The sequence below is a fragment of the Henckelia pumila genome, chromosome 3, assembly GCF_033568475.1.
Source record: "Henckelia pumila isolate YLH828 chromosome 3, ASM3356847v2, whole genome shotgun sequence".
In the NCBI taxonomy this organism is placed as follows: domain Eukaryota; kingdom Viridiplantae; phylum Streptophyta; class Magnoliopsida; order Lamiales; family Gesneriaceae; genus Henckelia; species Henckelia pumila.
The window spans coordinates 160,970,433-160,997,297 of NC_133122.1; the positions used below are offsets into that span (position 1 = coordinate 160,970,433).

General features: G+C 36.1%; 2 protein-coding genes across 2 annotated transcripts; both read left to right on the top strand.

Moving 5' to 3' along the window:
* Nucleotides 1-1,342: 1,342 nt before the first annotated feature.
* LOC140889857 (uncharacterized) lies at nucleotides 1,343-11,921 on the top strand. Its single transcript, XM_073297591.1, has 3 exons — nucleotides 1,343-1,935; nucleotides 11,552-11,594; nucleotides 11,856-11,921. Exons 1-3 carry the CDS (start codon nucleotides 1,343-1,345, stop codon nucleotides 11,919-11,921), a joined length of 702 nt encoding a protein of 233 aa, XP_073153692.1.
* A 907-nt stretch (nucleotides 11,922-12,828) lies between these two features.
* Nucleotides 12,829-20,933, top strand: LOC140887302 (uncharacterized). Its single transcript, XM_073294467.1, has 9 exons — nucleotides 12,829-13,067; nucleotides 13,234-13,438; nucleotides 14,131-14,221; nucleotides 15,662-15,807; nucleotides 16,730-16,973; nucleotides 18,534-18,638; nucleotides 18,726-18,908; nucleotides 19,767-19,968; nucleotides 20,266-20,933. The coding sequence occupies exons 1-9, from the start codon at nucleotides 12,917-12,919 to the stop codon at nucleotides 20,736-20,738; spliced, it is 1,800 nt and encodes a 599-aa protein (XP_073150568.1). The 5' UTR covers nucleotides 12,829-12,916; the 3' UTR covers nucleotides 20,739-20,933.
* The last annotated feature ends 5,932 nt before the right edge of the window (nucleotides 20,934-26,865 follow it).

Genomic DNA, 26,865 nt, shown 5'->3' on the forward strand with positions numbered 1-26,865 from the left:
CGATGGATTTCGGACCTTCTGAACTGGGGTTCGGAGCTTTCGATCTATCTCAAGTTATTTCACCAATCAGAAAGCCCGTAATTTCTTATCTAAAGGTGTAATGCCTCAAAATTATTTAATTTTAATTCGAGATTATTTAATTTGAGAATATATGGAGTTTAGATTTAAATTCTAATATTTTTAAATTATTTAGGATTGAAATTGAATTAAAATGATTGATGAGGACTGATTTGCAAGTACTAAAATTTCTCAGGAACTAAACTGCAAATATGCTTATATATATATATATATATATATATATATATATATATATATATATATATATATATATATATATATGTCTTATTCCACTTGTTTCCTTAGCATTGCACGTGAATTCTTAGCAAAAGGAGGTTGTAGGAAGGATATATGTCGTGTCACCATCTCAAGGTGAAAGGTTCTATCTGTGTATTCTTTTAAACCATATCAGAGGTCCTACATCTTTCGAAGAACTAATGACCATCAATGACAACATGTGTCCAACATTCAAAGAGGCAGCTGAACGTAGAGGACTACTACAACATGATGTTTATTTCGTCAATGTATGCAAGAATCATGTTCTATAAAAATGCCATCATCATTACGAAGATTATTTGTCTCCATATTGGTCTTCTATCAGCCGACATGAGTTCGAGAGCTTTGGAATGAATTTCACCCATACATGTCTCAGGATTATGGTCGATCGACTTCATAAAATGATTATTTCATTACAAATAAATTTTTGCTTGAAATACGCAGATTATTACATCAGTACAATAATAAGTTTGAAGATTTTGACTTGCCACCAATAAGTGTAGAGTTTTTTGATGACTTGCCACTTCCTAGGATAATTGAAGATGAGCTTTCTATTCAAATCTCAGATGAAGATTTAAGATCTATCCAATTTCTCAATTCTGAACAAAGGATGGCCTTTGACTCTATTGTTGGATGTATTATGTGCAATCACTCAAAACGTTTTTTCATAGACGGTCCAGGAGGAACTGGGAAAACTTTTTTATATCGTTCTATATTAGCTCATCTAAGATAGAATGGTAAGATTGTAATAGCCGTTGCAACTTCTGGAATAGCTGCAAAGTTGTTACCAGGTGGAATAACAGCTCATTCGCGTCTTAAAATTCCGCTTAGACCAACGGCTGAAACCCTTTGCACAATTGAGAAGTAGAAAGATCTTGCTGATCTGATAAGACGTTCATCAGCTATAGTATGGGATGAGGCTCCAATGGCCAATCGTTATGCTTTTGAATCTATGAACAAAACTTTTCAAGATATCATAGAAAACATATTGCCATTTGGAGGATAAACCATGGTTTTTGGTGGAGACTTCCGTCAAGTGTTACTGGTTGTCAAGAGAGGCTCGATACGGGAGCGAATTGCTGCAAGCATTTCAAAATCAACATTTTGGAATTCAGTAAATATTATACACTTTCAGCAAAATATGAGATCCGCACAAGATATTGAGTTCTCACAATTACTGTTGCGCATAGGTGATGACTTGCAACATTCTGTGTGCGCTGATTTTATAAAAATACCGGATTCCATGATCATACCTTGGGAAGGTGAACAATCGATGAATCAGCTGATTGATTATATTTTCCCAAATATGGTACAATATGTGCATGATGTAAACTATATGGTTGATAGAGCCATTATCACTCCCAAAAATGTTGATGTTGATAAAATTAATGAGATCCTCATTTCAAAGTTTCCCGGAGAAGAAATAGAATACACATCTTGGGACAATGTTGAGGAAGATAAAAACAACCTTTTCCAAGAAGAGTTTTTAAACTCTCTTAATCCAAGTGGTTTGCCACCGCATAAAATTGTACTGAAAGTTGGTTGTCCTATTATGCTTTTGAGAAATGTGGCACCCGAACTTGGACTGTGTAATAGAACGAGGTTAATATTGTTGGAGAACGGCGATCAGATCAATCAGAATTGATACCCGATGCAGCGGAAGTTTAAAAATTTTATATGGAACGATTCCATAAAGGGTATCAAAACTTTACGATTAAATTGTGTGTGTAAAAATTAAATAACAATTATAAATTTTTACCTCCAATCTCGAATCGAGATTATGGACACCAACAGATTACTCTGCTCTTGTTGTATCTCCCAGGAACTGATGGACGAACTGTTCTTCAATCAGGTCCACGAACAGAGATTTAATCCCTCTAATAGATTGCACTAGAAAATCTATCAGAAGTTTCTATGAAGAGAATTAACGAATTTGATCCGTTAAACCAGACTGCAAATTCAAAATTCACAGGCTGGATTTTTCGACAGAGAGAGGGAGGGGCGGCGGCCACACTTAAGAAAAACCAGGGTTTTCAAAAATTATTTTGTGACCTCTTTTGTGTAATTTATGTAATGCAATAACTTATTTATAATGTGGGCTGCTAACAGCTTAGGGCCCATTAGTCATAAGTTCAAGCCTGACAAGCAAAACCCACATGTTCAGAAATTAATATAAAATTCATCGTGACTCAGAATGATAAACCAATTTCACCAACGTTCACAGAAACCATTTCTGCATCTATTAGAGTCAAGATAAATTTTCTGAATCCGTATTCAGTGATTTCCAAAAATGCCCATCCCTATGTCATTTTAGGAAATCTTGCTCCTCTACTCTTAAATAAGAAGTCTCACTTATTTGTTCATTAAATTTAACTCTTTAAATTTAACTATCTCAACGAGGATTAAAAATCCATTACTCTGTGTGACCCTCAATGGTTCAGGGATACAGCTAGTCGTGGGCTCATAACTCCTTGTGACTCGGAACAACAATTTCCGACTTGCCCATCAAATCATGGTAAGAGCGCCTAGCAACATCGCCCCATGATTCCCTAGGTATCACTGATAGTGCCTACAAGAACCAATAGATTTTGGTTAGCGTACAGTACGGTCCCTTCATCCATATATCCCGATCGAATGAACAACCATTGGTAAATCGAGAGTCGTTCTAGATTCGATAACTATGCAACGCATCTTGAAGATCAAATAGTGACATCGCATGTGCTACTAAGAAACCATTTCTTAAAACACATCATGTACTCTGGCCAGAGATTCGTCACACTAATATCTCCTCAGATTGCATAGGATATCCACACTCGCAAGTATGTGGTGAATCCTTGACAACAAAGCATCGACTTCTATATGTGTTGTAACTGTACCCAATCCCGACACCTGATGACCCCAATAGAGTCGGTAAACAAGTCAAAGCACAGTACTAGCATATAGAGTCTCAATGATGTTTCAAGTAGTAAGGACTAATGGTGTACAACCAAAACCGCGGACTTTATCCACTCGATAAGTGATAACCACTTGGAAAGTCCGGATAGGGTAGTTCGATCATTCATCGTATGAATATCCATTTGCATGCTTCGAACATCTCTATGTTCCTTACCAATGAAACGTGGTACTCTGCATCGCAAATGCTAGTCTCAAACTCGAGCGATCCTTATCCTTATTAACGGACGGCTCAATCGACTAGGAACAGTTTAGAATATGCAGTGACTATAAGATGTGTTTCATGATAGCCATCCCCATGTGCTACCACATCTTACATACACTATAGTATATTCAAGGTCTTTATCAAAACAACAATAGTATATCACAATATAACAATATGAAGAAAGATAAAGTCATTTCCGTTAATAAAAGTGTAAATTATATTAAACAAAAGATTGTTTATACAAAGAGTCATCAAAGCCCTTAGCCACAAGTTGGCTCACCGGGAACCCACTCTTTCAATCTCCCACTTGCCCTAAAGCCAACTAGTCATACTACGTAGACCCATTGCTTCGCGATGTTTGTCAAATAATGGTCCTGGCAAGGGCTTAGTAAGTGGATCAGCGATATTGTCTGCAGAGGCCACTCTGTCGACAGTGATGTCTCCTCTTTCCACAATCTCCCGGATGATGTGGTATTTCCTCAGTACGTGTTTGGATCTTTGATGAGACCTTGGTTCCTTTGCCTGAGCAACGGCACCCGTGTTGTCACAGTACACCGGGACTGGACCAACAACTTCAGGAATAACGCCCAACTCTTGGACGAAATTCCTCATCCAAACGGCCTCTTTAGCAGCAGCTGATGCTGCAATGTATTCTGCCTCAGTGGTGGAATCCGCAGTGGTGTCCTGCTTGGAACTCTTCCAAGAGACAGCACCGCCATTGAGCATGAACACAAATCCAGAGGTTGACTTCGAGTCATCCACGTCACTTTGGAAGCTAGAGTCGGTATAGCCTTCCAATTTTAGTTCTCTTCCTCCATATACCATGAACATATTCTTACTCCTTCGTAAGTACTTAAGAATGTCCTTCACGGCTTTCCAATGCATTTGACCGGGATTAGCTTGATATCTGCTCGTGACACTCAGAGCAAATGCTACATCCGGTCTGGTAGATATCATCCCATACATGATACTACCTATGGCTGACGCATATGGTACATGTGTCATTTTCTCTATCTCTTCATCAGTCTTGGGACACATAGACTTGGATAGAGAAACTTCATGACACATAGGTAGATGTCCTCTCTTGGACCCATCCATTGAAAACCGTTTCAATATGGTGTCGATGTAGGTTGCTTGAGTGAGTCCTATCATTCTCTTAGATCTATCTCTATAGATCTGTATCCCTAGAATATAGGATGCCTCACCCAAATCCTTCATCGAGAATCTACCTGATAACCATATCTTTGTTGACTGCAACATCCCTACGTCATTCTCAATGAGTAGGATGTCATCAACATAAAGTACTAAGAATGTCACAGCATCCTTAACTACTTTCTTGTACACGCATGGTTCCTCCGGGTTCTTGATGAAACCAAAATCCTTTATTGTTTCATCAAATTTCTGGTTCAAACTTCTTGATGTTTTTTTGAGACCATAGATCGATCTCTGAAGCTTGCATACCTTATGCTCGCTTCCCATGGATGTGTATCCCTCAGGCTGCATCATATAGATCTCTTCCTTAATGTTTCCATTAAGAAATGCAGTCTTCACATCCATTTGCCATATCTCATAGTCATACCAAGAAGCTATGGCAATAAGGATTCTTATGGACTTGAACATTGCAACTGGTGAAAAGGTTTCATCATAGTCAACTCCTTGTTTTTGAGTATAACCTTTTGCCACCAATCGTGCCTTGTAGGTCAATACCTTACCATCAGGCCCAAGCTTTCTCTTGTAGATCCATTTACACCCTATTGGAACAATTCCATCGGGAGGATCTACTAAAGACCAAACTTGGTTTGTATGCATCGAATCTATTTCCGATTGCATAGCTTCAAGCCATAAATTTGAATCCGCATCAGAAATTGCTTCTTTGAAGTTTCTTGGATCACATCCAACATCGGGTTCATCTTGATCCCCTTCAAGAAGAAGACCATATCGAATAGGAGGTCTAGAAGTCCTCTCGGATCTTCTAGGTATAGGTGTGTCTATCAATGGTTCCTGAGGTGTAGGATTATTATTTTGTATTTCGGGTTCTTCTCGAATTTATTCGAGTTCCATCATCTCGCCTTTCTTATCCAATAAGAACTCATCCTCCAAGAAGGTGGCATTCCTTGAAACAAATACCTTTGTTTCAGCAGGATGATAGAAATAATATCCGATTGAATTCTTCGGGTACCCTACAAAATAACATAAGGTGGATCGACTATCCAACTTATCTCCCACTGTCTGCTTCACGTAAGCAGGACATCCCCAAATCCTCAAGTACGAATACTTAGGAGCTTTGCCATTCCATAAATCGTATGGTGTTTTGTCCACTGCTTTGGTGTGGACGTTGTTCAACAACAATACCGCCGTTTCAAGCGCATAGCCCCAAAACGAAGGTGGAAGCTCAGTGAAGCTCATCATGGATCGAACCATGTCCAAAAAAGTTCGATTACAACGCTCCGATACACCATTCAGCTGAGGTGTCATAGGAGGAGTCCACTGAGAGAGAATCCCATTCTCTTTCAGATAGTCCAAAAACTCGGTACTTAAGTATTCTCCACCTCGATCCGATCGAAGTGCTTTAATACTTTTACCTAGCTTGTTTTCTACTTCAGCCTTGAATTCTTTGAACTTTTCAAATGCTTCAGACATATATTTCATTAAATATAAATACCCATACCTTGAATAATCATCAGTAAAGGTAATGAAGTAGGTGTGGCCAAATTGAGTACTAATTCTAAATGGACCACAAACATCTGTATGGATCAAATCCAACAGATTTTGACTACGCTCAGGTTTCCCCTTAAAAGGAGATTTAGTCATTTTTCGTTTCAGGCAGGACTCACAAGTAGGTAGAGAGTTAATATCAGACATATCAAACATGCCCTCTCCCACTAGCTTGTTCATCCTCCTTGAGGAAATATGACCTAGCCTAGCATGCCAAAGGTTTGCCGGGTTTTGACTATCGATTTTCCTTTTGTTCGTTGTTACCGGTTTATCAACATAATTTATTGGAACGTCTTTTAATTTTAAGTTACATAGATCGTTTTCAAGTTTTTCATTTCCAATCAAACATTCATTCTTGTAAATATTGCAAATCTCATTCACAAAATTGCAAGAAAAACCATCTCTATCAACCATAGAAACAGAAATAATGTTTTTAATCAAATATGGAACAAATAAAACATCTCTCAAAAGTAACTTAAAATCGTTCTGCAAAATTAAATAAACATCTCCCATAGCTATGGATTTAAATCTGGAACCATTCCCGAGCCTAGATTGGGTCTCACCCATCCTTAGCCTATTACTTCTTGTCATCATTTTCAACTCATTGCAAATATGAGATCTACATCTGGTATCCAATACCCAAGAAGTAGTATTAAGAAAAACATTTATTTCAATGTAAAACATACCCTTTGCAGTTCGCAACTGCTCGAGGTATTCCTTGCAGTTACGTTTCCAATGACCGGGTTTCTTGCAGTGATGGCAAACTTGTTTAGACTTGTCCAATTTTGCATGTAACATTTGGCCTTGAGATCATGGTCCAACCATTTCTCTAGTTCGGCCAACCTTTTGGTAGTTACATCAGCCGGGGCTGTTTTCGGAGAAGCCTTTTCTAACACTTAGAAAATCTTTTCCGAACTTAGGACAATCTTAACTTATGGAATCATTCTGTATTGTTTGCGCCAGTAAGTTTGTTTTGTTCGAGAATTGAAACATGTGGATTACGAAGATTCATCATAATGATATACTGAGATGAAACAGACAATTATCGATGATTGTTTAATTAATTTACTAAGACATAAAATAGGCAAAATTTATTTTATGAATCTCACTCCCACTATTTTAACGATTTCACTACCCTCTAGTGAAAACGGGAAACTGTTTTCTTTAGTGGGAACATGGAGTCCAATTGACAAACTATGGTCCCGAATAATAACAGCCAACCATAATTTTCAAAAGGTAGAGCCCAATTGCTTCCAAAGCAACCTCCACGTTTTTACCTCATGTCCAATAAGGGCCCAATAATATGACGCCGTTTATTGTGACATGTCAAGATGACCCATCAATATTAAGTTGTGATGGACGGTCGCCATGTGGATCCCCCAATAATATGAGCCGATCCCATGGGAGTTCCACCCAACTTACAACATGTGTCGATCCAATGTACAGCTTTCCGACGAACGGGCCCCCCCAATAATATGAGCCGGACCATATCCGCGGGTAGCATCTCATGCATTGATCGTTGATGGAAGGTAGAAACATTTAAACAATATTTAAATTTTCTTTATTTATCTTGATATCAATTTTAAATCATATTTAAAATGAGGGATTTTAATTTTGAAAATTGTCTCATCATTTAAAAAATTTGTATGCTTGCGGGATTCATACAATTTTGTCTAAAACATGCATACAACTATAATATCATATATTATATAGGATGATCGATTCCATTTCTAATCGACCCGTGGTTGCCAATCACGAGTCTAAGTCCAATCCTAGGTAATATGCAGGTATGCAATGCAATCCTATTACATTGAGCTTCCAATTTACATTTCTTCAGTCTTTATTGTCTGCTGGGCCCACCTCCGTCTTCAAATCTTCATCTCCCACTAAGTCTAATGTATTTACAATAAATAACTACGACAAGTAGGGGATACATTTTAAGGGGTGGGAACGGGCCATAAACCAGGCCCACTTTTATTACATATGACAATTCATATTGGGCCATAAACCAGGCCCATTAATAAATCCAACAACAATAAAAACAAATGTAAATTCCTAACATACACCTACAAAATTGGTCATGGTAATCGATCATCCTTATCCAATAACATTTAATTCAAAATTAATTTATTGGATAACATGCAATGGCAATTTAAATTAAAAGGATAAAATCATATTCCATATATAAAATATTATTTTACATACAAAATCATATTTTATCTTTTTATCAAATAAAATCATATTTTACATATAAAATCCAATTTTATACATAAAATCATATTTTACTCAATATTTCCATAAGATCATATCTTATCATCAATTGTACCAAAAATAATTAATTTCATAAAATCTGATTTAACGGATAAAATCTATAAATTTTCCAAAAATTCAAATTTATCCAAAAATCAATTTTAAAATTTTCGGACTCGAACAATTTGATCCGACGCCTCGTGGACCAATCAAAAACAATTTTTCGATCGGACCAAAAATAGAATTTGAACATATTAAAATTTTAATTTTAAAATTAAAAATTAATTTTCGCGGGCCGCCCGGGACGCTCCCGGGCTGCCCGCGCCCCAAAGGGGCTCGGGCCGGGCAGCCCGTCGCTGCCCTGGGCAGCGCCGTGCGCTGCCTGGGGCAACGAACGGCGATCAGATCAATCAGAATTGATACCCGGTGCAGCGGAAGTTTAAAAATTTTATATGGAACGATTCCATAAAGGGTATCAAAACTTTACGATTATATTGTGTGTGTAAAAATTAAATAACAATTATAAATTTTTACCTCCAATCTCGAATCGAGATTATGGACACCAACAGATTACTCTGCTCTTGTTGTATCTCCCAGGAACTGATGGACGAACTGTTCTTCAATCAGGTCCACGAACAGAGATTTAATCCCTCTGATAGATTGCACTAGAAAATCTATCAGAAGTTTCTACGAAGAGAATTAACGAATTTGATCCGTTAAACCAGACTGCAAATTCAAAATTCACAGGCTGAATTTTTCGACAGAGAGAGGGAGGGGCGGCGGCCACACTTAAGAAAAACCAGGGTTTTCGAAAATTATTTTGTGACCTCTGTTGTGTAATTTCTGTACTGCAATAACTTATTTATAATGTGGGCTGCTAACAGCTTAGGGCCCATTAGTCATAAGTTCAAGCCTAACAAGCAAAACCCGCATGTTCAGAAATTAATATAAAATTCATCGTGAATCAGATTGATAAACCAATTTCACCAATGTTCACAGAAACCATTTCTGCATCTATTAGAGTCAAGATAAATTTTCTGAATCCGTATTCAGTGATTTCCAAAAATGTCCATCCCTATGTCATTTTAGGAAAATCTTACTCCTCTACTCTTAAATAAGAAGTCCCACTTCTTTTTTCATTAAATTTAACTCTTTAAATTTAACTATCTCAACGGGGATTAAAAATCCATTACTCTGTGTGACCCTCAATGGTTCAGGGATACAGCTAGCCGTGGGCTCACAACTCCTTGTGACTCGGAACAACAATTTCCGACTTGCCCATCGAATCATGGTAAGAGCGCCTATTAACATCGCCCCATGATTCCCTAGGTATCACTGATAGTGCCTACAAGAACCAATAGATTTTGGTTAGCGTACAGTACGGTCCCTTCATCCATATATCCCGATCGAATCAACAATCATTGGTAAATCGAGAGTCGTTCTAGATTCGATAACTATGCAACGCATCTTGAAGATCAAATAGTGACATCGCATGTGCTACTAAGAAACCATTTCTTAAAACACATCATGTACTCTGGCCAGAGATTCGTCACACTAATATCTCCTCAGATTGCATAGGATATCCACACTCGCAAGTATGTGGTGAATCCTTGATAACAAAGCATCGACTCCTATATGTGTTGTAACTGTACCCAATCCTGACACCTAATGACCCCAATAGAGTCGGTAAACAAGTCAAAGCACAGTACTAGCATATAGAGTCTCAATGATGTTTCAAGTAGTAAGGACTAATGGTGTACAACCAAAACCGCGGACTTTATCCACTCGATAAGTGATAACCACTTGGAAAGTCCGGATAGGGTAGTTCGATCATTCATCGTATGAATATCCATTTTCATGCTTCGAACATCTCTATGTTCCTTACCAATAAAACGTGGTACTCTGCATCGCAAATGCTAGTCTCAAACTCGAGCGATCCTTATCCTTATTAACGGACGGCTCAATCGACTAGGAACAGTTTAGAATATACAGTGACTATAAGATGTGTTTCATGATAGCCATCCCCATGTGCTACCACATCTTACATACACTATAGTATATTCAAGGTCTTTATCAAAACAACAATAGTATTAACAATATGAAGAAAGATAAAGTCATTGCCATTAATAAAAGTGTAAATTATATTAAACAAAAGATTGTTTATACAAAGAGTCATCAAAGCCCTTAGCCACAAGTTGGCTCACCGGGCACCCACTCTTTCAAATATGTTGCAATCTAGGGAGAAACCTCATCGATGCAGAGACTATAACAGGACCTCATAAGGGTACAAGATATTTTTTGCATCGAATGCCTTTAAAAAGTGAAGATAATTCCGGATTACCATTTGAGCTGACTCGCAAACAGTTCCCTGTAAGATTGAGTTTTTCTCTCACAATAAACAAAGCTCAGGGTCAAACAATTCCAACTGTCGGTATTTTTCTACGTAATCATGTCTTCAGCCATGGTCAATTATATGTTGCACTTTCGATAGGAGTTTCGCAACATCGCACAAAACTATTGATAAAAGATGGAAAATTAGAGCGACGTGCTGGTGTATATACTAAAAATGTTGTTTACGAGGAAGTACTATTACCAAATACTCCATAAAAAATTGTGAGACATTGTTATTTTCTATTTAATTCTACAAATATTTCATTTTTAAATTTTTACGATGCTCATATACATTATCTTGATATGCAGGTAGACACCTCAACAATTCCACAAACTTCAATGTTGATGCAACAAGTATCAATACATTAGAAGATCCCAGAAGTGGATTGTATTTGAATTCTCCGATACAAAGAGTAAATTTCTCACATTCTATTTCACTTCGTATTCATAAATTGAATTATAATTCATAATTTTAAATTTTATTAAATTTAACATGTACTTATAAAATTTGAAGCCTCGAAGATTGCAAATAATTTGTTTGGGATGAAAAACCACTCTTCAAATAAGTGCTTATGACTTCGGTAGATGGATTCTAAAATTTGTTCGAAAACAAAAGAGACATATGTAAGTTCATATAATACCACATAACTTTCAACTTCAATAGCAAAAGCTTATGCTAATTGTTATATGTTTATCTTTTAATAGTGCAAAAAGAATTGCTTGGATTGAAGGTTGGGATCTAACAGAGGTATTATCTAATTATTTTATTTGATCTTTTACTTGCATTTCACTACTTCTATCATGATTTAGTTAAAAATTTATTTTTGCATATCATGTAGAAAGTCATATCAGCGAGAAGACAAATCGAAGAAAGTGCACTATTTATGTATTACATTATTATATAGTAGGAATATCGAATTATTGTACTATTCAAAACAATCTAACTCATTACGTCATGTTATACATTCATTGACTACATTAATTGACTGATCATTATTCATGCATGTAGAAAAAAACAAGAGCTGCCAATGATGATGATATAGAAGTGGTATTGAATAAAAAAACATTTTGCTAAATCCATTCGCATCGATGCAGTAAATTATATTTTTTTGATTATATAAAATACCATACTTTCAGTTCTATAGAGAATACGAGTCAAGAAAGAGCAAAGAACAATGTAATCTTGGAATATAGTAGGTAATATTCTATATATTTTAGATAACAAAATTATTGTTAACAAAATTTATGTCTAATCCTATTTTATTTTATGCAGAAATTATTGTTGATACTTCTTTGCTCAATCCATGTTCTTGAAATTTTACTTGATGTCTCAACGCATTTTAGTGAAATTAGTTACGTTTATTACCGGTCTTAATTAGTTACTTTGTTGTATTGGTGTTTAGAGATAATGATTTGTTAGATTTTGTATAACATGTTTTTATATCCTTTGTATTTCAAGTTTTCCATTGATTTTTTTCTTTAGCTTTTAGTTGCATGTTTGATTTGTATATTTTATTGCATATACTATTGTATTTAATTTATAGCGTATTATATTAATAAATTTACGTTTTAATAACTTATAGTATATCAAAAACATATAATATCACCGTAAAAAAACAACATATAATATCATTTACTTTGTTACACACATACATCGAATACATTTGGCGTTACATTGGCATAATCATATTTTAAATTTCATTACGCATTAACAATTAATTATGTTAAACAACATATTAATTTTGATCACCTGCACCCTAGGATGCAGGGTTTTAGTGTAAAAAAAAAACACTAAAACCCAGTACCGAATTTTAGTGATGGCACACGAAAAACTCTGCACCCTAAGATGCATGTTATCATTACTATATATATATATATATATATATATATATATATAGATGTAAAAGGAAATATGATATTTATATATATTATCAAATTAACAATCAGATGCTGACTGGAATCCAGCTAGGAATGGAAAAAAGATAAAACTAAAATACACTCTTTCATCTCCTCTCCATGTGAGTTTGCTTATTTGCAGTCCACCTGAGAATATCGGAGTACGAAGATCAAATGGATTGCATCTACAAGAACCCAAATGCCCCCATTGAAGCCAGAGTCAAGGACCTCCTCTCCAGGATGACTATCCCAGAAAAAATCGGCCAAATGACCCAGATCGAACGCAGCGTCGCCACCCCTTCCGCCATTACAACCCGCTTCATAGGTTCATTCTTAACTACTTGTATAAGTCTAATGTTTACTGATTCTTTTTTGACGGTAAGATATGAAGTGATATTGAAAGAAAGATGAAATACCGAAATCATGGGGGGCAAAGTTTTGTTGGGTTTTTTTTTTGGTGACATATTTTCGTTTTGTTGTTGCATTTGCAGGGAGTGTACTGAGTGGGGGTGGGAGTAAACCATTCGACAATGCAGCATCCGCTGACTGGGCCGACATGATTGATGGCTTCCAGAAGGCGGCTTTGGAATCAAGGCTCGCCATTCCCATTATCTACGGGACGGATGCTGTACATGGAAACAACAATGTCTATGGAGCCACCATTTTCCCTCATAACATTGGTCTTGGAGCCACAAGGTTAGCAGGTTTTTGTGCATAATCTTTAAATGCCAGGTTTAAAAGAAAATGGAGAGCAAGCACAAGATTAGTCAACCGCCACACATCGTTGTTATGGAAACAATCATGTTGATGCATCTTTAAGTCAATCCATTATTTTCTAAAACTACAATTTTTGGGGTCGGTGCATCTCTTCCAGTATAAAATCCATTTGTTATGAAAAAATGAAACACAATGGCCTGCAATTTGCCAATGTTTGGCCCAGACGAGTCGATAACACCATGCTTCAGCTGAATTCACGTCATGAATTCACACAGCAAATTGATTGCTGTATGTATGTGAATTACTATCAGGTGGTTATAGGGTACCAGTAGTTGTAAGTTGAGTATATGTAGGAGAATGAATGTCAAGACCATAAGAGAAGGTGGGGAAGAAGAGTTAGTTCCTTTGGTCTGAATACATCCAATTGTTTGGTTAATGGATTTCAGTATTGGAGCATGTGTGATTTAGGCACTTCGAAGTTAAATTTTCATCATTTCCATTTGCCACTAAACATGCAACATATTTGAAAAGTGATTAAATTTTGAAGCAGCTTTCTACATCTATCCGTTCTGTTCCCCACAAATGGCACATACCAGAAAATTCCTCTCTTGGTTCTATCTTTATTGTTTTGAAGGAAGTGACACTAATGGTATTCAATGCTACATTTATAGAGATTCTGATCTGTCAAGGAAGATTGGGGAGGTCACAGCCCTTGAAGTTAGGGCAAGTGGGGCACACTATGCCTTTTCTCCATGTGTTGCTGTAAGTCATATGAATTCATCAAGATCCAACTACAACACCAAATGTTAGGCTGATTTAAGTGTATTCTCTTGTATAAATGCTTTCCTTCTTTTGACAGTGGAATTCTGATAAGAAGCATTTTAGTTTGATTTCACGATTTTCAACTTGTTATGACCTTCATAAAAAATGTCCGGGTTTGCTGAGGTTTGAGTGAAAGTAGACTGTTGGCTGACAATAGTTCATATTTTTCCCTTTCCCTTCCATTTCCTTGTTTCTCTTTTCAAAATAAAGTATCAATGTGAATTTTAGATGTGGTTATGACTGTTGCTTAATTTTGTTATCTTAGCCCAAATGCTTAATTGTGTAAAGGAATCTAGCTTTTATTTAAAATTGTCTTGTGACTGTCGTTTGGCTTCTATTTTTTCCAACTAAAAAATTGGAATATCTTCTCAAAGAATTTTGAAATTGAATTTTATTTGAATTTTGGAAGTTGATGTAGCATTTTGTTGTTTAAATGTGTGTATGATTTATAGCAAAATAACAAGGCAATAAAATTCATAAATGCTTGTGATTCAAGATGAAAAGGAAAATAAAAATAAAAATAAAAATCTTTAAATGCCTGTAATTCCATATGCTTGGTGTTATCATATAGACATCGTGGCCATTATTCTGTAAAATGACCTAGCAGATCATCTAACACAGTGTTAATGTTTCACTGGAACGAAGTTTGATGTGTACAAATTGGAAATAAGGATAATAATTTTATCTCTCTCTCTGTGTGTATATATATATATGAAGACCCATAGTTACAAAAACTAGCTAATTTACAACAATTGATTGTGGAGCTTTATTGCAGGATATAACATTGCATAACTATATCGACTTGGCGCTATTAGTTCTGCTTATTATTTCCCTAATTCACGATGAAAATTTTGGATTTCGAGAAACTTCTTTAAACGATAGCCGACTGGGGTAAGGTGAAAATTTTGTGTAGTCGCTAGGCAACATGGAAAGTTCAGTCCACTTACTTCACTACACGAAATGTGGATATTCTGTATCATGTCTTGGCATGTTAAGAATCTAAATATTCGTCCATTTTGAATGAATGTGACACGATTATTAAAATACACGAGGGATTGACATGGTAATCTTGGAGTTCTGATGCATCTTTTCTATATATTTTGCTTTCTTTGCCTGTTTGAAAAACTTTTCAGAAACCTAAACTTAGGAGCAGTTGCATTTTATCTAATTTGTTGTAGACTTTTTGTTATCAGCACCCAATGTTGCATAAATCAGTACCTAAGCAGTGGGAAACTAACTCATCCGAAGCTGGGTAGACTTTGAAGCTCAGTCATGTTGATTAATGGTTTACAATAAAGTAGATCACTATATAGTATATATTTTTTTCTTTTTTCTTGAATGATCTTTATTCAGCATTGATTTTTCAAGTTTTTATCTTAGGTTAGCAGAGATCCCAGATGGGGGAGATGCTATGAAAGTTATAGTGAAAAAACCGAGGTGGTTAGAAAGATGACCTCTATTGTCACAGGGTTGCAGGGACAGCCGCCTGAAGGGCACCCCAAAGGCTATCCTTTTCTTGCTGGAAGGTTGAAAATGAAATGCTCTCTATCTTTGGTCGTGTATACAACTTTCTAAAATGTCTTTTCTGGAATCTTGATCACTTCATAGTCAATTTCATTTGCAAAATATCTCGCCTTGGATCTTGATCACTTCACATATGTCCTGAAGACGGAGATTTAATAATTTTTGGGCTGACTCAAAATGATTATGAAACCTTGGCCACTTTTAAGACATGCCTGCTATCCCTTGTGGGTTGAAAAAATACTAGATAACACTTTGTACATTGACTCTCTTGTTCATATAACAAAATGCACTATCAAGCTTATTTAAATATGCATAGTCACCAAGTTTAATTCTAGACTAACCATATCATTGGTGCTTAAATGCTATATGAATTGAGTAATGACTACTATGAATATTACAAAATTACAAAACATGCACAGATGCACTTAAGAAGTTTTACATATGTGAGTGTATTATAAGTATTACAGCGGGGGAGTACTTCATTAGCAAAAGTGTTCAAGTTTCAAGCCAGATATATACTCTCATAACAAGATCATGATAATAGAGATATGGCAAATTATATTATTAATGAATAGCAAAATTTAGAAGGACTTAAGTGGTTGCTCACTTGCTCCCAGTGTAGTTCTTCACCGCACTCTAGAGTTGTTCAAATGCCCTAACATGTACTCTAGATGAGCTAAACTTCAGTTGTACGATTGAGTGGAAAGCGACAGCCAACATCTTGCCCCACGGTCCTCCCTTATTTTCCCATATATGATTTTTGTTGTCTCATATTCCTTTAAGTTGATGTTTGTTTACTAGCTTCTAAAAGTTCCTGCATGTTTTTTCTTTCTAATGTCTTCCATTTCTCTGTAGGCGTGTTCCCTCATTTCACATTATACATTCCTTTCTCTGACGATACATATTTGTCCAATTTGACTCCAGAAAAAATGTTATTGCATGTGCGAAGCATTTTGTTGGAGATGGGGGAACGGAGAATGGTACAAATGAGGGTAATACAATAGTATCATATGATGAATTGGAGAGAATCCACATGGAACCATACTTCGATTGTATTTCTCAAGGGGTTTGCACTGTAATGGCATCATATTCGAGTTGGAACGGAAATAAATTGCATTCTCACCATCATCTTCTCACAGAAGTTCTAAAAAAAAAGCTGGGATTCAAGGTAAAATTGAGTTTTTATGTTTACTGTGTCTTTTGAACCTCATTTCTCTTGTGGTTTTCCTAGAGACTGATGTCCAATTTCAATTTGAAAATTTAGTAAGCCACTTTCTCAATGTACGGAGTGGAAGGGGCAGTAATGTCCCCCTAACCCCCAAGTTCTAGAAAATTTAATTTGTATGTGTAACATGCACAAAGTTTTGGAGAAATTGACCTGTCGATTGAACCCATTCTTCTCAAATTTAAATCCGCATCTCAAATTTTATTCAAAATAACCCAATTTAAAATTTTGGACCCCTCATCCCTGAGTTGTGGGTTTCATCCCTGCTTTCACGGAAATTCCTGTTAAATTTTCTAATACACTGCTTAATTTAATGTTGTGTACGCTGAGTAGGTGTGACTTTGGAATCTGTCAAATACTGACATTTTTTTCCAATCTTATGTGGACTACAAACCATATGCTTGGGAAACTTTTACTTGTAATATGTGTTATACATTTATCATTACTCGTGTTCGTAAGAAATCTATTGCTGTTTTGCGTTTTTTTTATATATTTGTATTTGAATTAAAAAAAATAATGTTTAAGAATCCAATGGATTTGCTTTTAAATTTAATCTTTCCTGTGTCAGTAATCATATGACTCTGTTATAAATTATTAAATCATCCCTATTAAGCCTAAATCGAATTTTTAAATGGCAAACTATGTGTATGAAACGTATGGCAAAAGGAACTTGTGCTATCAAAGAGAAAACAGATAAAATATGAATATATGAGAAAGAAACACTGTAGCTGGTACGTGAAATTGCATAAACAATCTACATAGCCTAATTTACCTCTTTAAGAAATCATCTACATTCTCTTAAAATATCTACAGCTTAATGCTAAAATGTGCAGCTTGTGCAAGAATTACCTCAGAGCCGAAGATAATTTAAAACCATAGACAACTCCATCTTACCCTGTTTTACTTGCTAACATAAATTGATTGCCATCAATTGAAAGAAAGTATATTGTCCATTTCTTGGTTAAGCAAGATGTATAATCCAAGCTATAACAGTATATGAAAAGAGGAATTGAATTTGTTATCAGAATAATTGAGACAGCCATTACCATAGAGCAAGACAATGGTTTTTTGGATTATATCATTGGTAATCTACCCCGTAACGTTCTACTTTGTTCGTACCAGAAATGCTGGAATGAACCTTTATTATTTTATTTGTTGTTTATCTGTACCTTTTCGTGTCTTCTGCTGCTTTTATGCAAATTCTTATAAGCTCTGAAAAGGGAATAGAAATATAGCACTATTATTTATGAAAAATATAATTTAACGTCTCATGTATGCTTTAGACATAACTGGGTATCACAAATCTCTTCAGGTAAATATTTTCATCTCTAATGTTTCCAGACTAGGCATTGATTTTCCACCTCTTTGCTGTTTGACTAAACTTTCGTTGCCAATATTTTTGTTGAACATTTTTGCAGCTGTTTATGAATGTTTCATGCAGATATATATCAGTAGCTTGTGTATAAACTTTTAACTTATCACATAAAGTTCTATCTGCTGCAGGGTTTTTTGATTTCTGACTGGGAGGCATTAGACCGTCTTTATATTCCCAATGGCTCAAATTATCGTCAGAGCATTATGTCCACCATAAATGCTGGAATTGATATGGTAAAAATTCTACCTGATTTCATATAGCCTGGTGCTAGCTAGATCTTTCTTCACATTATTTATATCTCTGTCAACTGATTTTGGCAGGTCATGGTTCCTTTTAGATATGAACTATTTTTGGAAGAATTTTTGTCCCTTGTTGAATCAGGGGAGATACCGATGGCTCGGATTGATGATGCTGTTGAGAGAATCCTGAGAGTCAAATTTGTTGCAGGATTGTTTGAGTATCCCCTGACCGATAGATCTTTACTGGATGTAGTTGGTTGTAAGGTATTTCATTTATTTGTGTCTTATTGGTGTAACTTACTTAGACTAATGCCAATGGTTAAAGAATGAGACTAATCCTCGTTTCAGTACACCTTTATCCAGTGTGGTCTTTATTTATTTGCCGAATTGAAACAGTAATATCGTTGCAGTTCCTGAAACTTATGATATCATCATTTTAAGAAAGTAGTTACTATGTACTAATCACCTACAAGGCGTTTTCCTTGATGATAATTAGATTAGATGAGCAAATATTTCTATACCAAGCTCAAGATATGATATAATTTGTTCAGTCGTTTAATCTAATCAATACATGCTTGTGTTTTATGTTCTTAAATTGTCAGAGCTGGAAAGAAACTAAGGACCATTTAGGACAATTTGTGGCTGAAAATTGTTTGCTTGTTATGTCTTTGAAGAGGAAACATAGAGAGAAAGGCGAAATATGTGACACGATTTTTTCGTGCGTTTTCATTTGTAGAAAATACATGCAAATTTGGGAAGCTTTTGATATAAGCAACAAGATGTCATGAAATTGTTTATTTACATGGCCATCAATCATTAACTTATTATTATAAAGATATACCAGCTTTATTTCCAAACATTATTTCAGATTCAGAAAAACAGAAATTTCAGGTTTTCTCCTCCTAACGAGAGTCTGAACGAGGAGCTTAAATACCTTTAACACTCTTAGCGAAGGTTCTCTGCTGCCAATCATTTCATCTACTTGTTGTGCGCTTGTTCTACAAATCATAATTTATGATTTTATTCTTGTCCAAATATCAGTTAGCTTAGATTCGTGATCCTGTCCAAATCACTGGCAAGAAAATTGCAAAACTGAACTAGATGTCTGTTCCTGTTTTTCAGGCACATAGAGAACTGGCACGTGAAGCTGTTCGCAAGTCTTTGGTTTTGTTAAAGAATGGAAAGGATCCAAAGAAACCCTTGCTCCCTCTAGATAAGAATATTAAACGAATTCTTGTTACCGGGACACATGCTGATAATCTTGGGTATCAGTGTGGTGGGTGGACTATTACCTGGGAGGGAACAACTGGGAGAATCACAGAAGGTAAGTTGGGTCTCTAGATAAAGTTTCGTCATGTTTCAGCTCTAGATTTTTACCTATTACTATTTTATATGTATGTATCCAACAAATAATCAGTTTTAGGTTTGTAGATTTTCAGTTCTGTATTCTATTAATTTTGATAAGCATTTTAGCAGAGCTCGTCGCCGTGACAACCATATTTTCTGTTTTTCTAGTTGTCGATTTGATTCTTGCTTTGGATATGTTAAGTACAAAAATCAACTATTTTATTTGCGAGTTTACAAGTTCGGATGTAAAACTCATGGACATCTTGTTTTCTAGGCATGACCATCTTGGATGCAATAAAAGAAATAGTGGAAGATGAGACAGAAGTGACATATGAACAGAATCCTTCTTCAGAAACATTTTCTGGTCAAGATTTCTCTCTTGCTATCGTAGCAGTTGGTGAGGATCCGTATGTTGAATCTGGTGGTGACGATCCCGAGCTTAAAATTCGTTTCAACGGTGCTGATTTGGTGAGTTTAGTCGCTGATAAAGTTCCCACACTGGTTATTTTGATTGCCGGAAGACCTTTAGTTTTAGAGCCATGGCTATTGCAAAAAATCGACGGTCTAGTCATTGCGTGGCTGCCTGGAAGTGAAGGCAAAGGAATCACAGATGTTATATTCGGAGATTATGGATTTCAAGGACGACTTCCCATGACTTGGTTTAGGAGCGTTGATCAGCTCCCGATTCATGCCGGGAAGAATTCATCTGACCCTTTGTTTCCTTGTGGCTTTGGTTTGAGTTATTAAATGTGGTTAAATCTCATATTCTCTTCAACAGCATCAGCAGACATTGTTTTCACCAGAAGCTAATTTTATTTTGAATAGTTGCATTATTGTTTGGAATCAAGTTGGAGTAGCTATTAATTTTTATATATAAAGTAGTATATATATATGCATATTCATGTAGACCTTATATGTAATGTGCTTTTAAAATATCAATGAAGTCATTAGCAAATCTACGATCATGTTACTGTAATGTCGAGGGAATTTCGTAATTTGTTTTTGAAAAGCATAATCTTTTTTCAATATTATGAATAAAGAAATATAAACATGACGCAAATATAAATTATAAAAAAGATTGAGATTAAAAAATTGAATGGATTGAGAGTCACATCACACGACGGTCTATGAAGTTGTCATTTTCTCCTTCCGTGCAGGTTTTAATGACTAACCATGATTCCAAGATAAAATCTCATTCTTCACAAAGTCATCTCTTACTATGTATACATACACAAAAATATTAAGATCAATTTAGTCATGTCGCCAAAAAACAAATATGAAATACGATGTGTACGCAGTTTGTTATGTAAAAACAGGCAGTGTTGTAACATCAGATGTGTACGCAGTTTGTTATGTAAAAACAGGTAGTGTTGTACTTGGTGTTGTAACACCAGAGAGAATACAGTGCAGCGAAAATTAAAGCGTAAAATAAAACACAAGTAAATAATTTTGCACGAGTATAAAAACTCGTGCGGGTGCCTTAGGGCTAAATATCACTAGAAAAAGTAAGATCAGTCTTACAAAGCAATACTAGTGATTTTACAAAAAATCAATAAATCTTAAATTTTTCAACACGTTGAGAAATCAAATTTGTATCCTAAATAAATATAAAACAAATAGAAGCAAATCCCGTAGCCTAAATTCGAAGAGACAAAAAAAGATCTTCAAACAACACTATGTACTAAGTGTTGTCTTTCAATGTCTTCAACACCAACGGTAACACGGGGACAATCAATAGCAATGATTGCAAAATCTTCTTCAGAAACCTTCAATTCTTTAATCATAATTCTTCGATCGTAGCTCTGAGAATTGACGTCTGAAGCTCTCTCTTCTTGTGCGTAGAAAACCTTTTTTTATAGATTGGAATCCAAGTCTTGAAGATTTTCTTAGATAGAGTAAATTCCTACAAGAATGGAAAAACAATTTTAAGTAGGAATAAAACTCTATCAAATCAAATCATATCTTGATAATATCAAATATATCAAAGTTTTTCCTTATCAATATATAATTTAAGCATGGTAAATATAATTATCATATATATCAAATTATACTTAATATATTAACCAAATTCAATTATTTGTCTAGAAAATAAAATCACATTATATTCAATATAGTTAAGGCCGAGAATCTCAAGGAATTAAAATTCCATTCAATCTCCCCTTTTTTGCTTTTTGGACAAAACTTAGCACAAATAAGAATAAACATTCCCCTTGAGTTTAAAATACTTCTCCCCTGAATTTGTAAGTCTCTTCCTAAAGGTTTTGTCCCTCGTGTTGGCAACACCAAGGATAACTTGAACCTTAACACTTTGAGATTCTATAATTCACATATCAAAGCATAAGAGGGGTAGAAGGGGTTAGTCTAGTTAGAGCATATTTGAACAGTTAAGACACATAACTAGAGCAAAACAAAAACAGATATATTAATCATTAAAAACAAAGCTAAACAAAGATGAGTGAGAACAAGAAAAACTAAAACTGATCACTATCAGATCCTTCTTGAACAACAGCTTCATCCTCGTCATCTTTTGTCCCAGATGGACCAGCAATGTCATCTTCAGCTTGTGCACTAGGATCTCCCCCCTTTTTGGCCAGAAATGTCAATTTGACTCCTACAATCAGCAAGCAAAGTGCTGTAAAAAGCGATGTACTCCTGTGCTTGAGTAATCTTTTCTTCAGCACGGGTAATCAGCAGTTGGAGAGTAGTCACAGAAAATTCCAGAGGAGATGAAGTAGGCACATTTTTTTCAGTGTTGTCACCCATGTTGGCAACACCAGGTGCAACATCAGCAGCACTTGGACTAGCTTCTGTCCAAGGAAGATCAATCTTCATGTTTCCTTTCAGTAGGGCAGCTGCCATCTTCAAATCATAGGGATCTCGGATAATTCTTCAGTGATATTCTGAATGAACCCCTGTGATTCCAATAAGCCATAAAGCAAGGAGGGAAATGGCAATTTGGTTGATTTAAGACCCTCATCTACAAACTGGAGTACAACCCGAAATACCATCCTCCCAAAATTGAAAGCACCTCCGGTGCCTATGGCATGTAGAATGAGTGCTTGTGGCCTTGTGATGACATTTGAATTGGTTGAGGGAGTCCAATTTCTAACAGCAATCTTGTGTAAGACATAGTAGAATGAGGTAAGCTTTGTTATAGAAAAGTGATTAGATAATTGTGTGGCCAATCCTCCAGTCAGAACATATATCACCACACTAATATCAGGATGGACTTCATCTTCAACATCTGGAGTGGAGTATAGAGCATTGATCACTGCTGGTGTGAATCAAACAATATTCCACGAAGATAGACAAGCCCATACTTGGCAGATTCTGGATCTCCAACCGAGGCAGTGAGATTGGCATAGAATTCCAGAATGGCCTTCTTATAGTAGGGCACAACTACAACAACAGTAGAGTAGAGTTTGCGCAGTTTAAGAAAATCAACCAGATTGTACCTACTGTAGGAGTTCACATCAATATTTCTTTTATCCAGCAATCCTCTGTGAATGTAGAGGGGCCAAACTGCAGCAGCTTCACCAGAATAAAACATGAGGGAATGAGCAACATCGGTGTCATATTTCTCATCAACAGTGTTGGCAGCACGAACAACAACACTGGTATCATCAACAGTATCTGTGACTGGTTCAGAAGATAAACCATCTGCTTCATCATCACTGGATGCTTGATCCAAGTCTTCTGCATCAATGTCCACACTAGCATCAGAAGAGGTGGAACTACCAGAAGAGGAATATGAGGAATGTTCCATTGGTTGTTCTCGTCCTTGAGCAAAGTCTACCAACATCTCCGAGTCAGGCTCATCATCAGTGGGATGAGTAGGAGGAATAACAGAGGGAGCAGCCTTCCCTTTCTTGAGGCTCTCCAGAATTTGAGCCAAGGTAGCATCTTCATTAGAAAAACGATGTCCTCTGAAACAGGTTTATCCATTGTAGCATAAGGAGGGACATCTATAGAGGGACTGGATTCAGTGGAGGCACTGCTCTCAGAGCCGGATTCATCAATAGGTACAAAGAAGGATGGGGCAGTAGTGGTAGCCTTCTTGCATTCCACTAATTCATAATCACCATCCTCAGAATCATCACCAGATGTGTGATATTCATCAGCCTGAGACAGGCGAGCACATCTTCAAAACCGCTTGGATGCAGTGAAATCCGGGTTATAACCTGCTTGCCTCTTTGATCGACGTGTAATCCTCGGAGCAGGATGAATCCGTTTTATAACAGAGAAGTCAAGCGAGTTATCCACATCGATTTCATTGCCTGGTTCTCCAGAAGCAACAACATCAAGCGAGATGGGTTCCTCAGGATTGCCAGAGACGGAGTAGAAGAGGGAACCTCCGGTGTTGTAACACTAGCAGCAACATCGGATTCCTTAAATGCCATCTCACTTCTGATATCGTGGGAGTCAAATCCTGCCATTGAAAGTATAATTTAGAGTGTGAGGATAGGTAGGGTTTGCAGAAATTCGAAGGGGAAAGGAATATTTGAGAGATAAAATTAAATAAATAGATAGAACAAAATATCCTTAATTATAGACACACAATCCTCTCTCAAACGGTAACTTAGCAGATATAACAAACCCATCAGATTTACTTCCATAATTACCAACGGTAATATTTTCTAACGACCACAGATTTTTGGAAAAAAAAGGAAATAAAATCCCATAAATATGGCAACAATCCCAGATAGATATCGACCCAAATATTCCAAAATTAACTCCACTTCAGCATAATTCCACTGAAACAAATCAATCACAAAAATTCAATTTTTAGTTAAAAATTATTTGCATTGAAATAGAACGATACATACATACCAATACCATGATACATACATACCAATACCATATAAGCTAAATATTTCCTCATTTTTTATGTTTATATGTATTTTGTTTAACATAGGGATAGGGTTGAGTAATATTTCAATAATCAAATCTTGTCATAAAGTGAATAAAATAAAAGGAATAGAATAAATCATCCCTGCCTCAATCGTTCCATAGATTTCCAATTTTTCATTAGAATCAACCTGGATAACGCGGCTTTCAGATCAAACAAGATTGATACCCGGTGCAGCGGAAGTTTAAAAATATTTATTATATGGAACGATTCCATATTGGGTATCAAATCTTTACGATTAAATTACGTGTGTGTAAAAATTTAAATAACAATTATAAAATTTTTACCTTTAATCTCGTATCGAGATTTTGGACACCAACAGATTTCTCTGCTCTTATTGTATCTCCCTGGAACCGATGGATGAACTGTTCTTCAATCAGGTCCACGAATAGAGATTTAATCCCTCTGATAGATTGCACTAGAAAATCTATCAGAAGTTTTCTACGAAGAGATTAACGAATTTGATTCGTTAGACCAGACTGTAATTCAAAATCACAGGCTGGATTTTTCTGACAGAGAGAGGGAGGGGGGCGGCCACCTTTTAGAAAAATACTTAGGGTTTTCGAAAATTGTGACCTCTTGTGTGTAATTTCTGTACTGCAATAACTTATTTATAATGTAGGCCACTAACAGCTTAGGGCCCATTAGTCATAAGTTCAGGCCCGACAAGCAAAGCCCGCATGTTCAGAAATTAATATAAAATTCATCGTGACTCCGATTGATAAACCGATTTCACCAATGTGCACAGAAACCATTTCTGCACCTTTTAAAGTCAAGATAAATTTTCTGAATCCGAATTCAGTGATTTCCAAAAATGGCCATCCCTATGTCATTTTAGGAAATCTTACTCCTCTACTCTTAAATAAGAAGTCCAACTTCTTCGTTCATTAAATTTAACTCTTTAAATTTAACTATCTCAACGGGGATTAAAAATCCATTACACTGTGTGACCCTCAATGGTTCAGGGATACAACTAGCCGTGGGCTCACAACTCCTTGTGACTCGGAACAACAATTTCCGACTTGCCCATCGAATCATGGTATGAGCGCCTAGCAACATCGCCCCATGATTCCCTAGGTATCACTGATAGTGCCTACAAGAACCAGTAGATTTTGGTTAGCGTACAGTACGGTCCCTTCATCCATATATCCCGATCGAATCAACAACCATTGGTATATCGAGAGTCGCTCGAGATTCGATAACTATGCAATGCATCTTGAAGATCAAATAGTGACATCGCATGTGCTACTAAGAAACCATTTCTTAAATCACATCATGTACTCTGGCCAGAGATTCGTCACACTAATATCTCCTCAGATCGCATAGGATATCCACACTCGCAAGTATGTGGTGAATCCTTGACAACAAAGCATCGACTCCTACATGTGTTGTAACTGTACCCAATCCCGACACCTGATGACCCCAATAGAGTCGGTAAACGAGTCAAAGCACAGTACTAGCATATAGAGTCTCAATGATGTCTCAAGTAGTAAGGACTAATGGTGTACAACCAAAACCGCGGACTATATCCACTCGATAAGTGATAACCACTTGGAAAGTCCGGATAGGGTAGTTCGATCATTCATCATATGAATATCCATTTGCATGCTTCGAACATCTCTATGTTCCTTACCAATGAAACGTGGTACTCTGCATCGCAAATGCTAGTCTCAAGCTCGAGCGATCCTTATCCTTATTATCGGATGGCTCAATCGACTAGGAACAGTTTAGAATATACAGTGACTATAAGATGTGTTTCATGATAAACATCCCCATGTTCTACCACATCTTACATACACTATAGTATATTCAAGGTCTTTATCAAAACAACAATAGTATATCACAATATTACAATATGAAGAAAGATAAAGTCATTGCCATTAATAAAAGTGTAAATTATATTAAACAAAAGATTGTTTATACAAAGAGTCATCAAAGCCCTTAGCCACAAGTTGGCTCACTGGG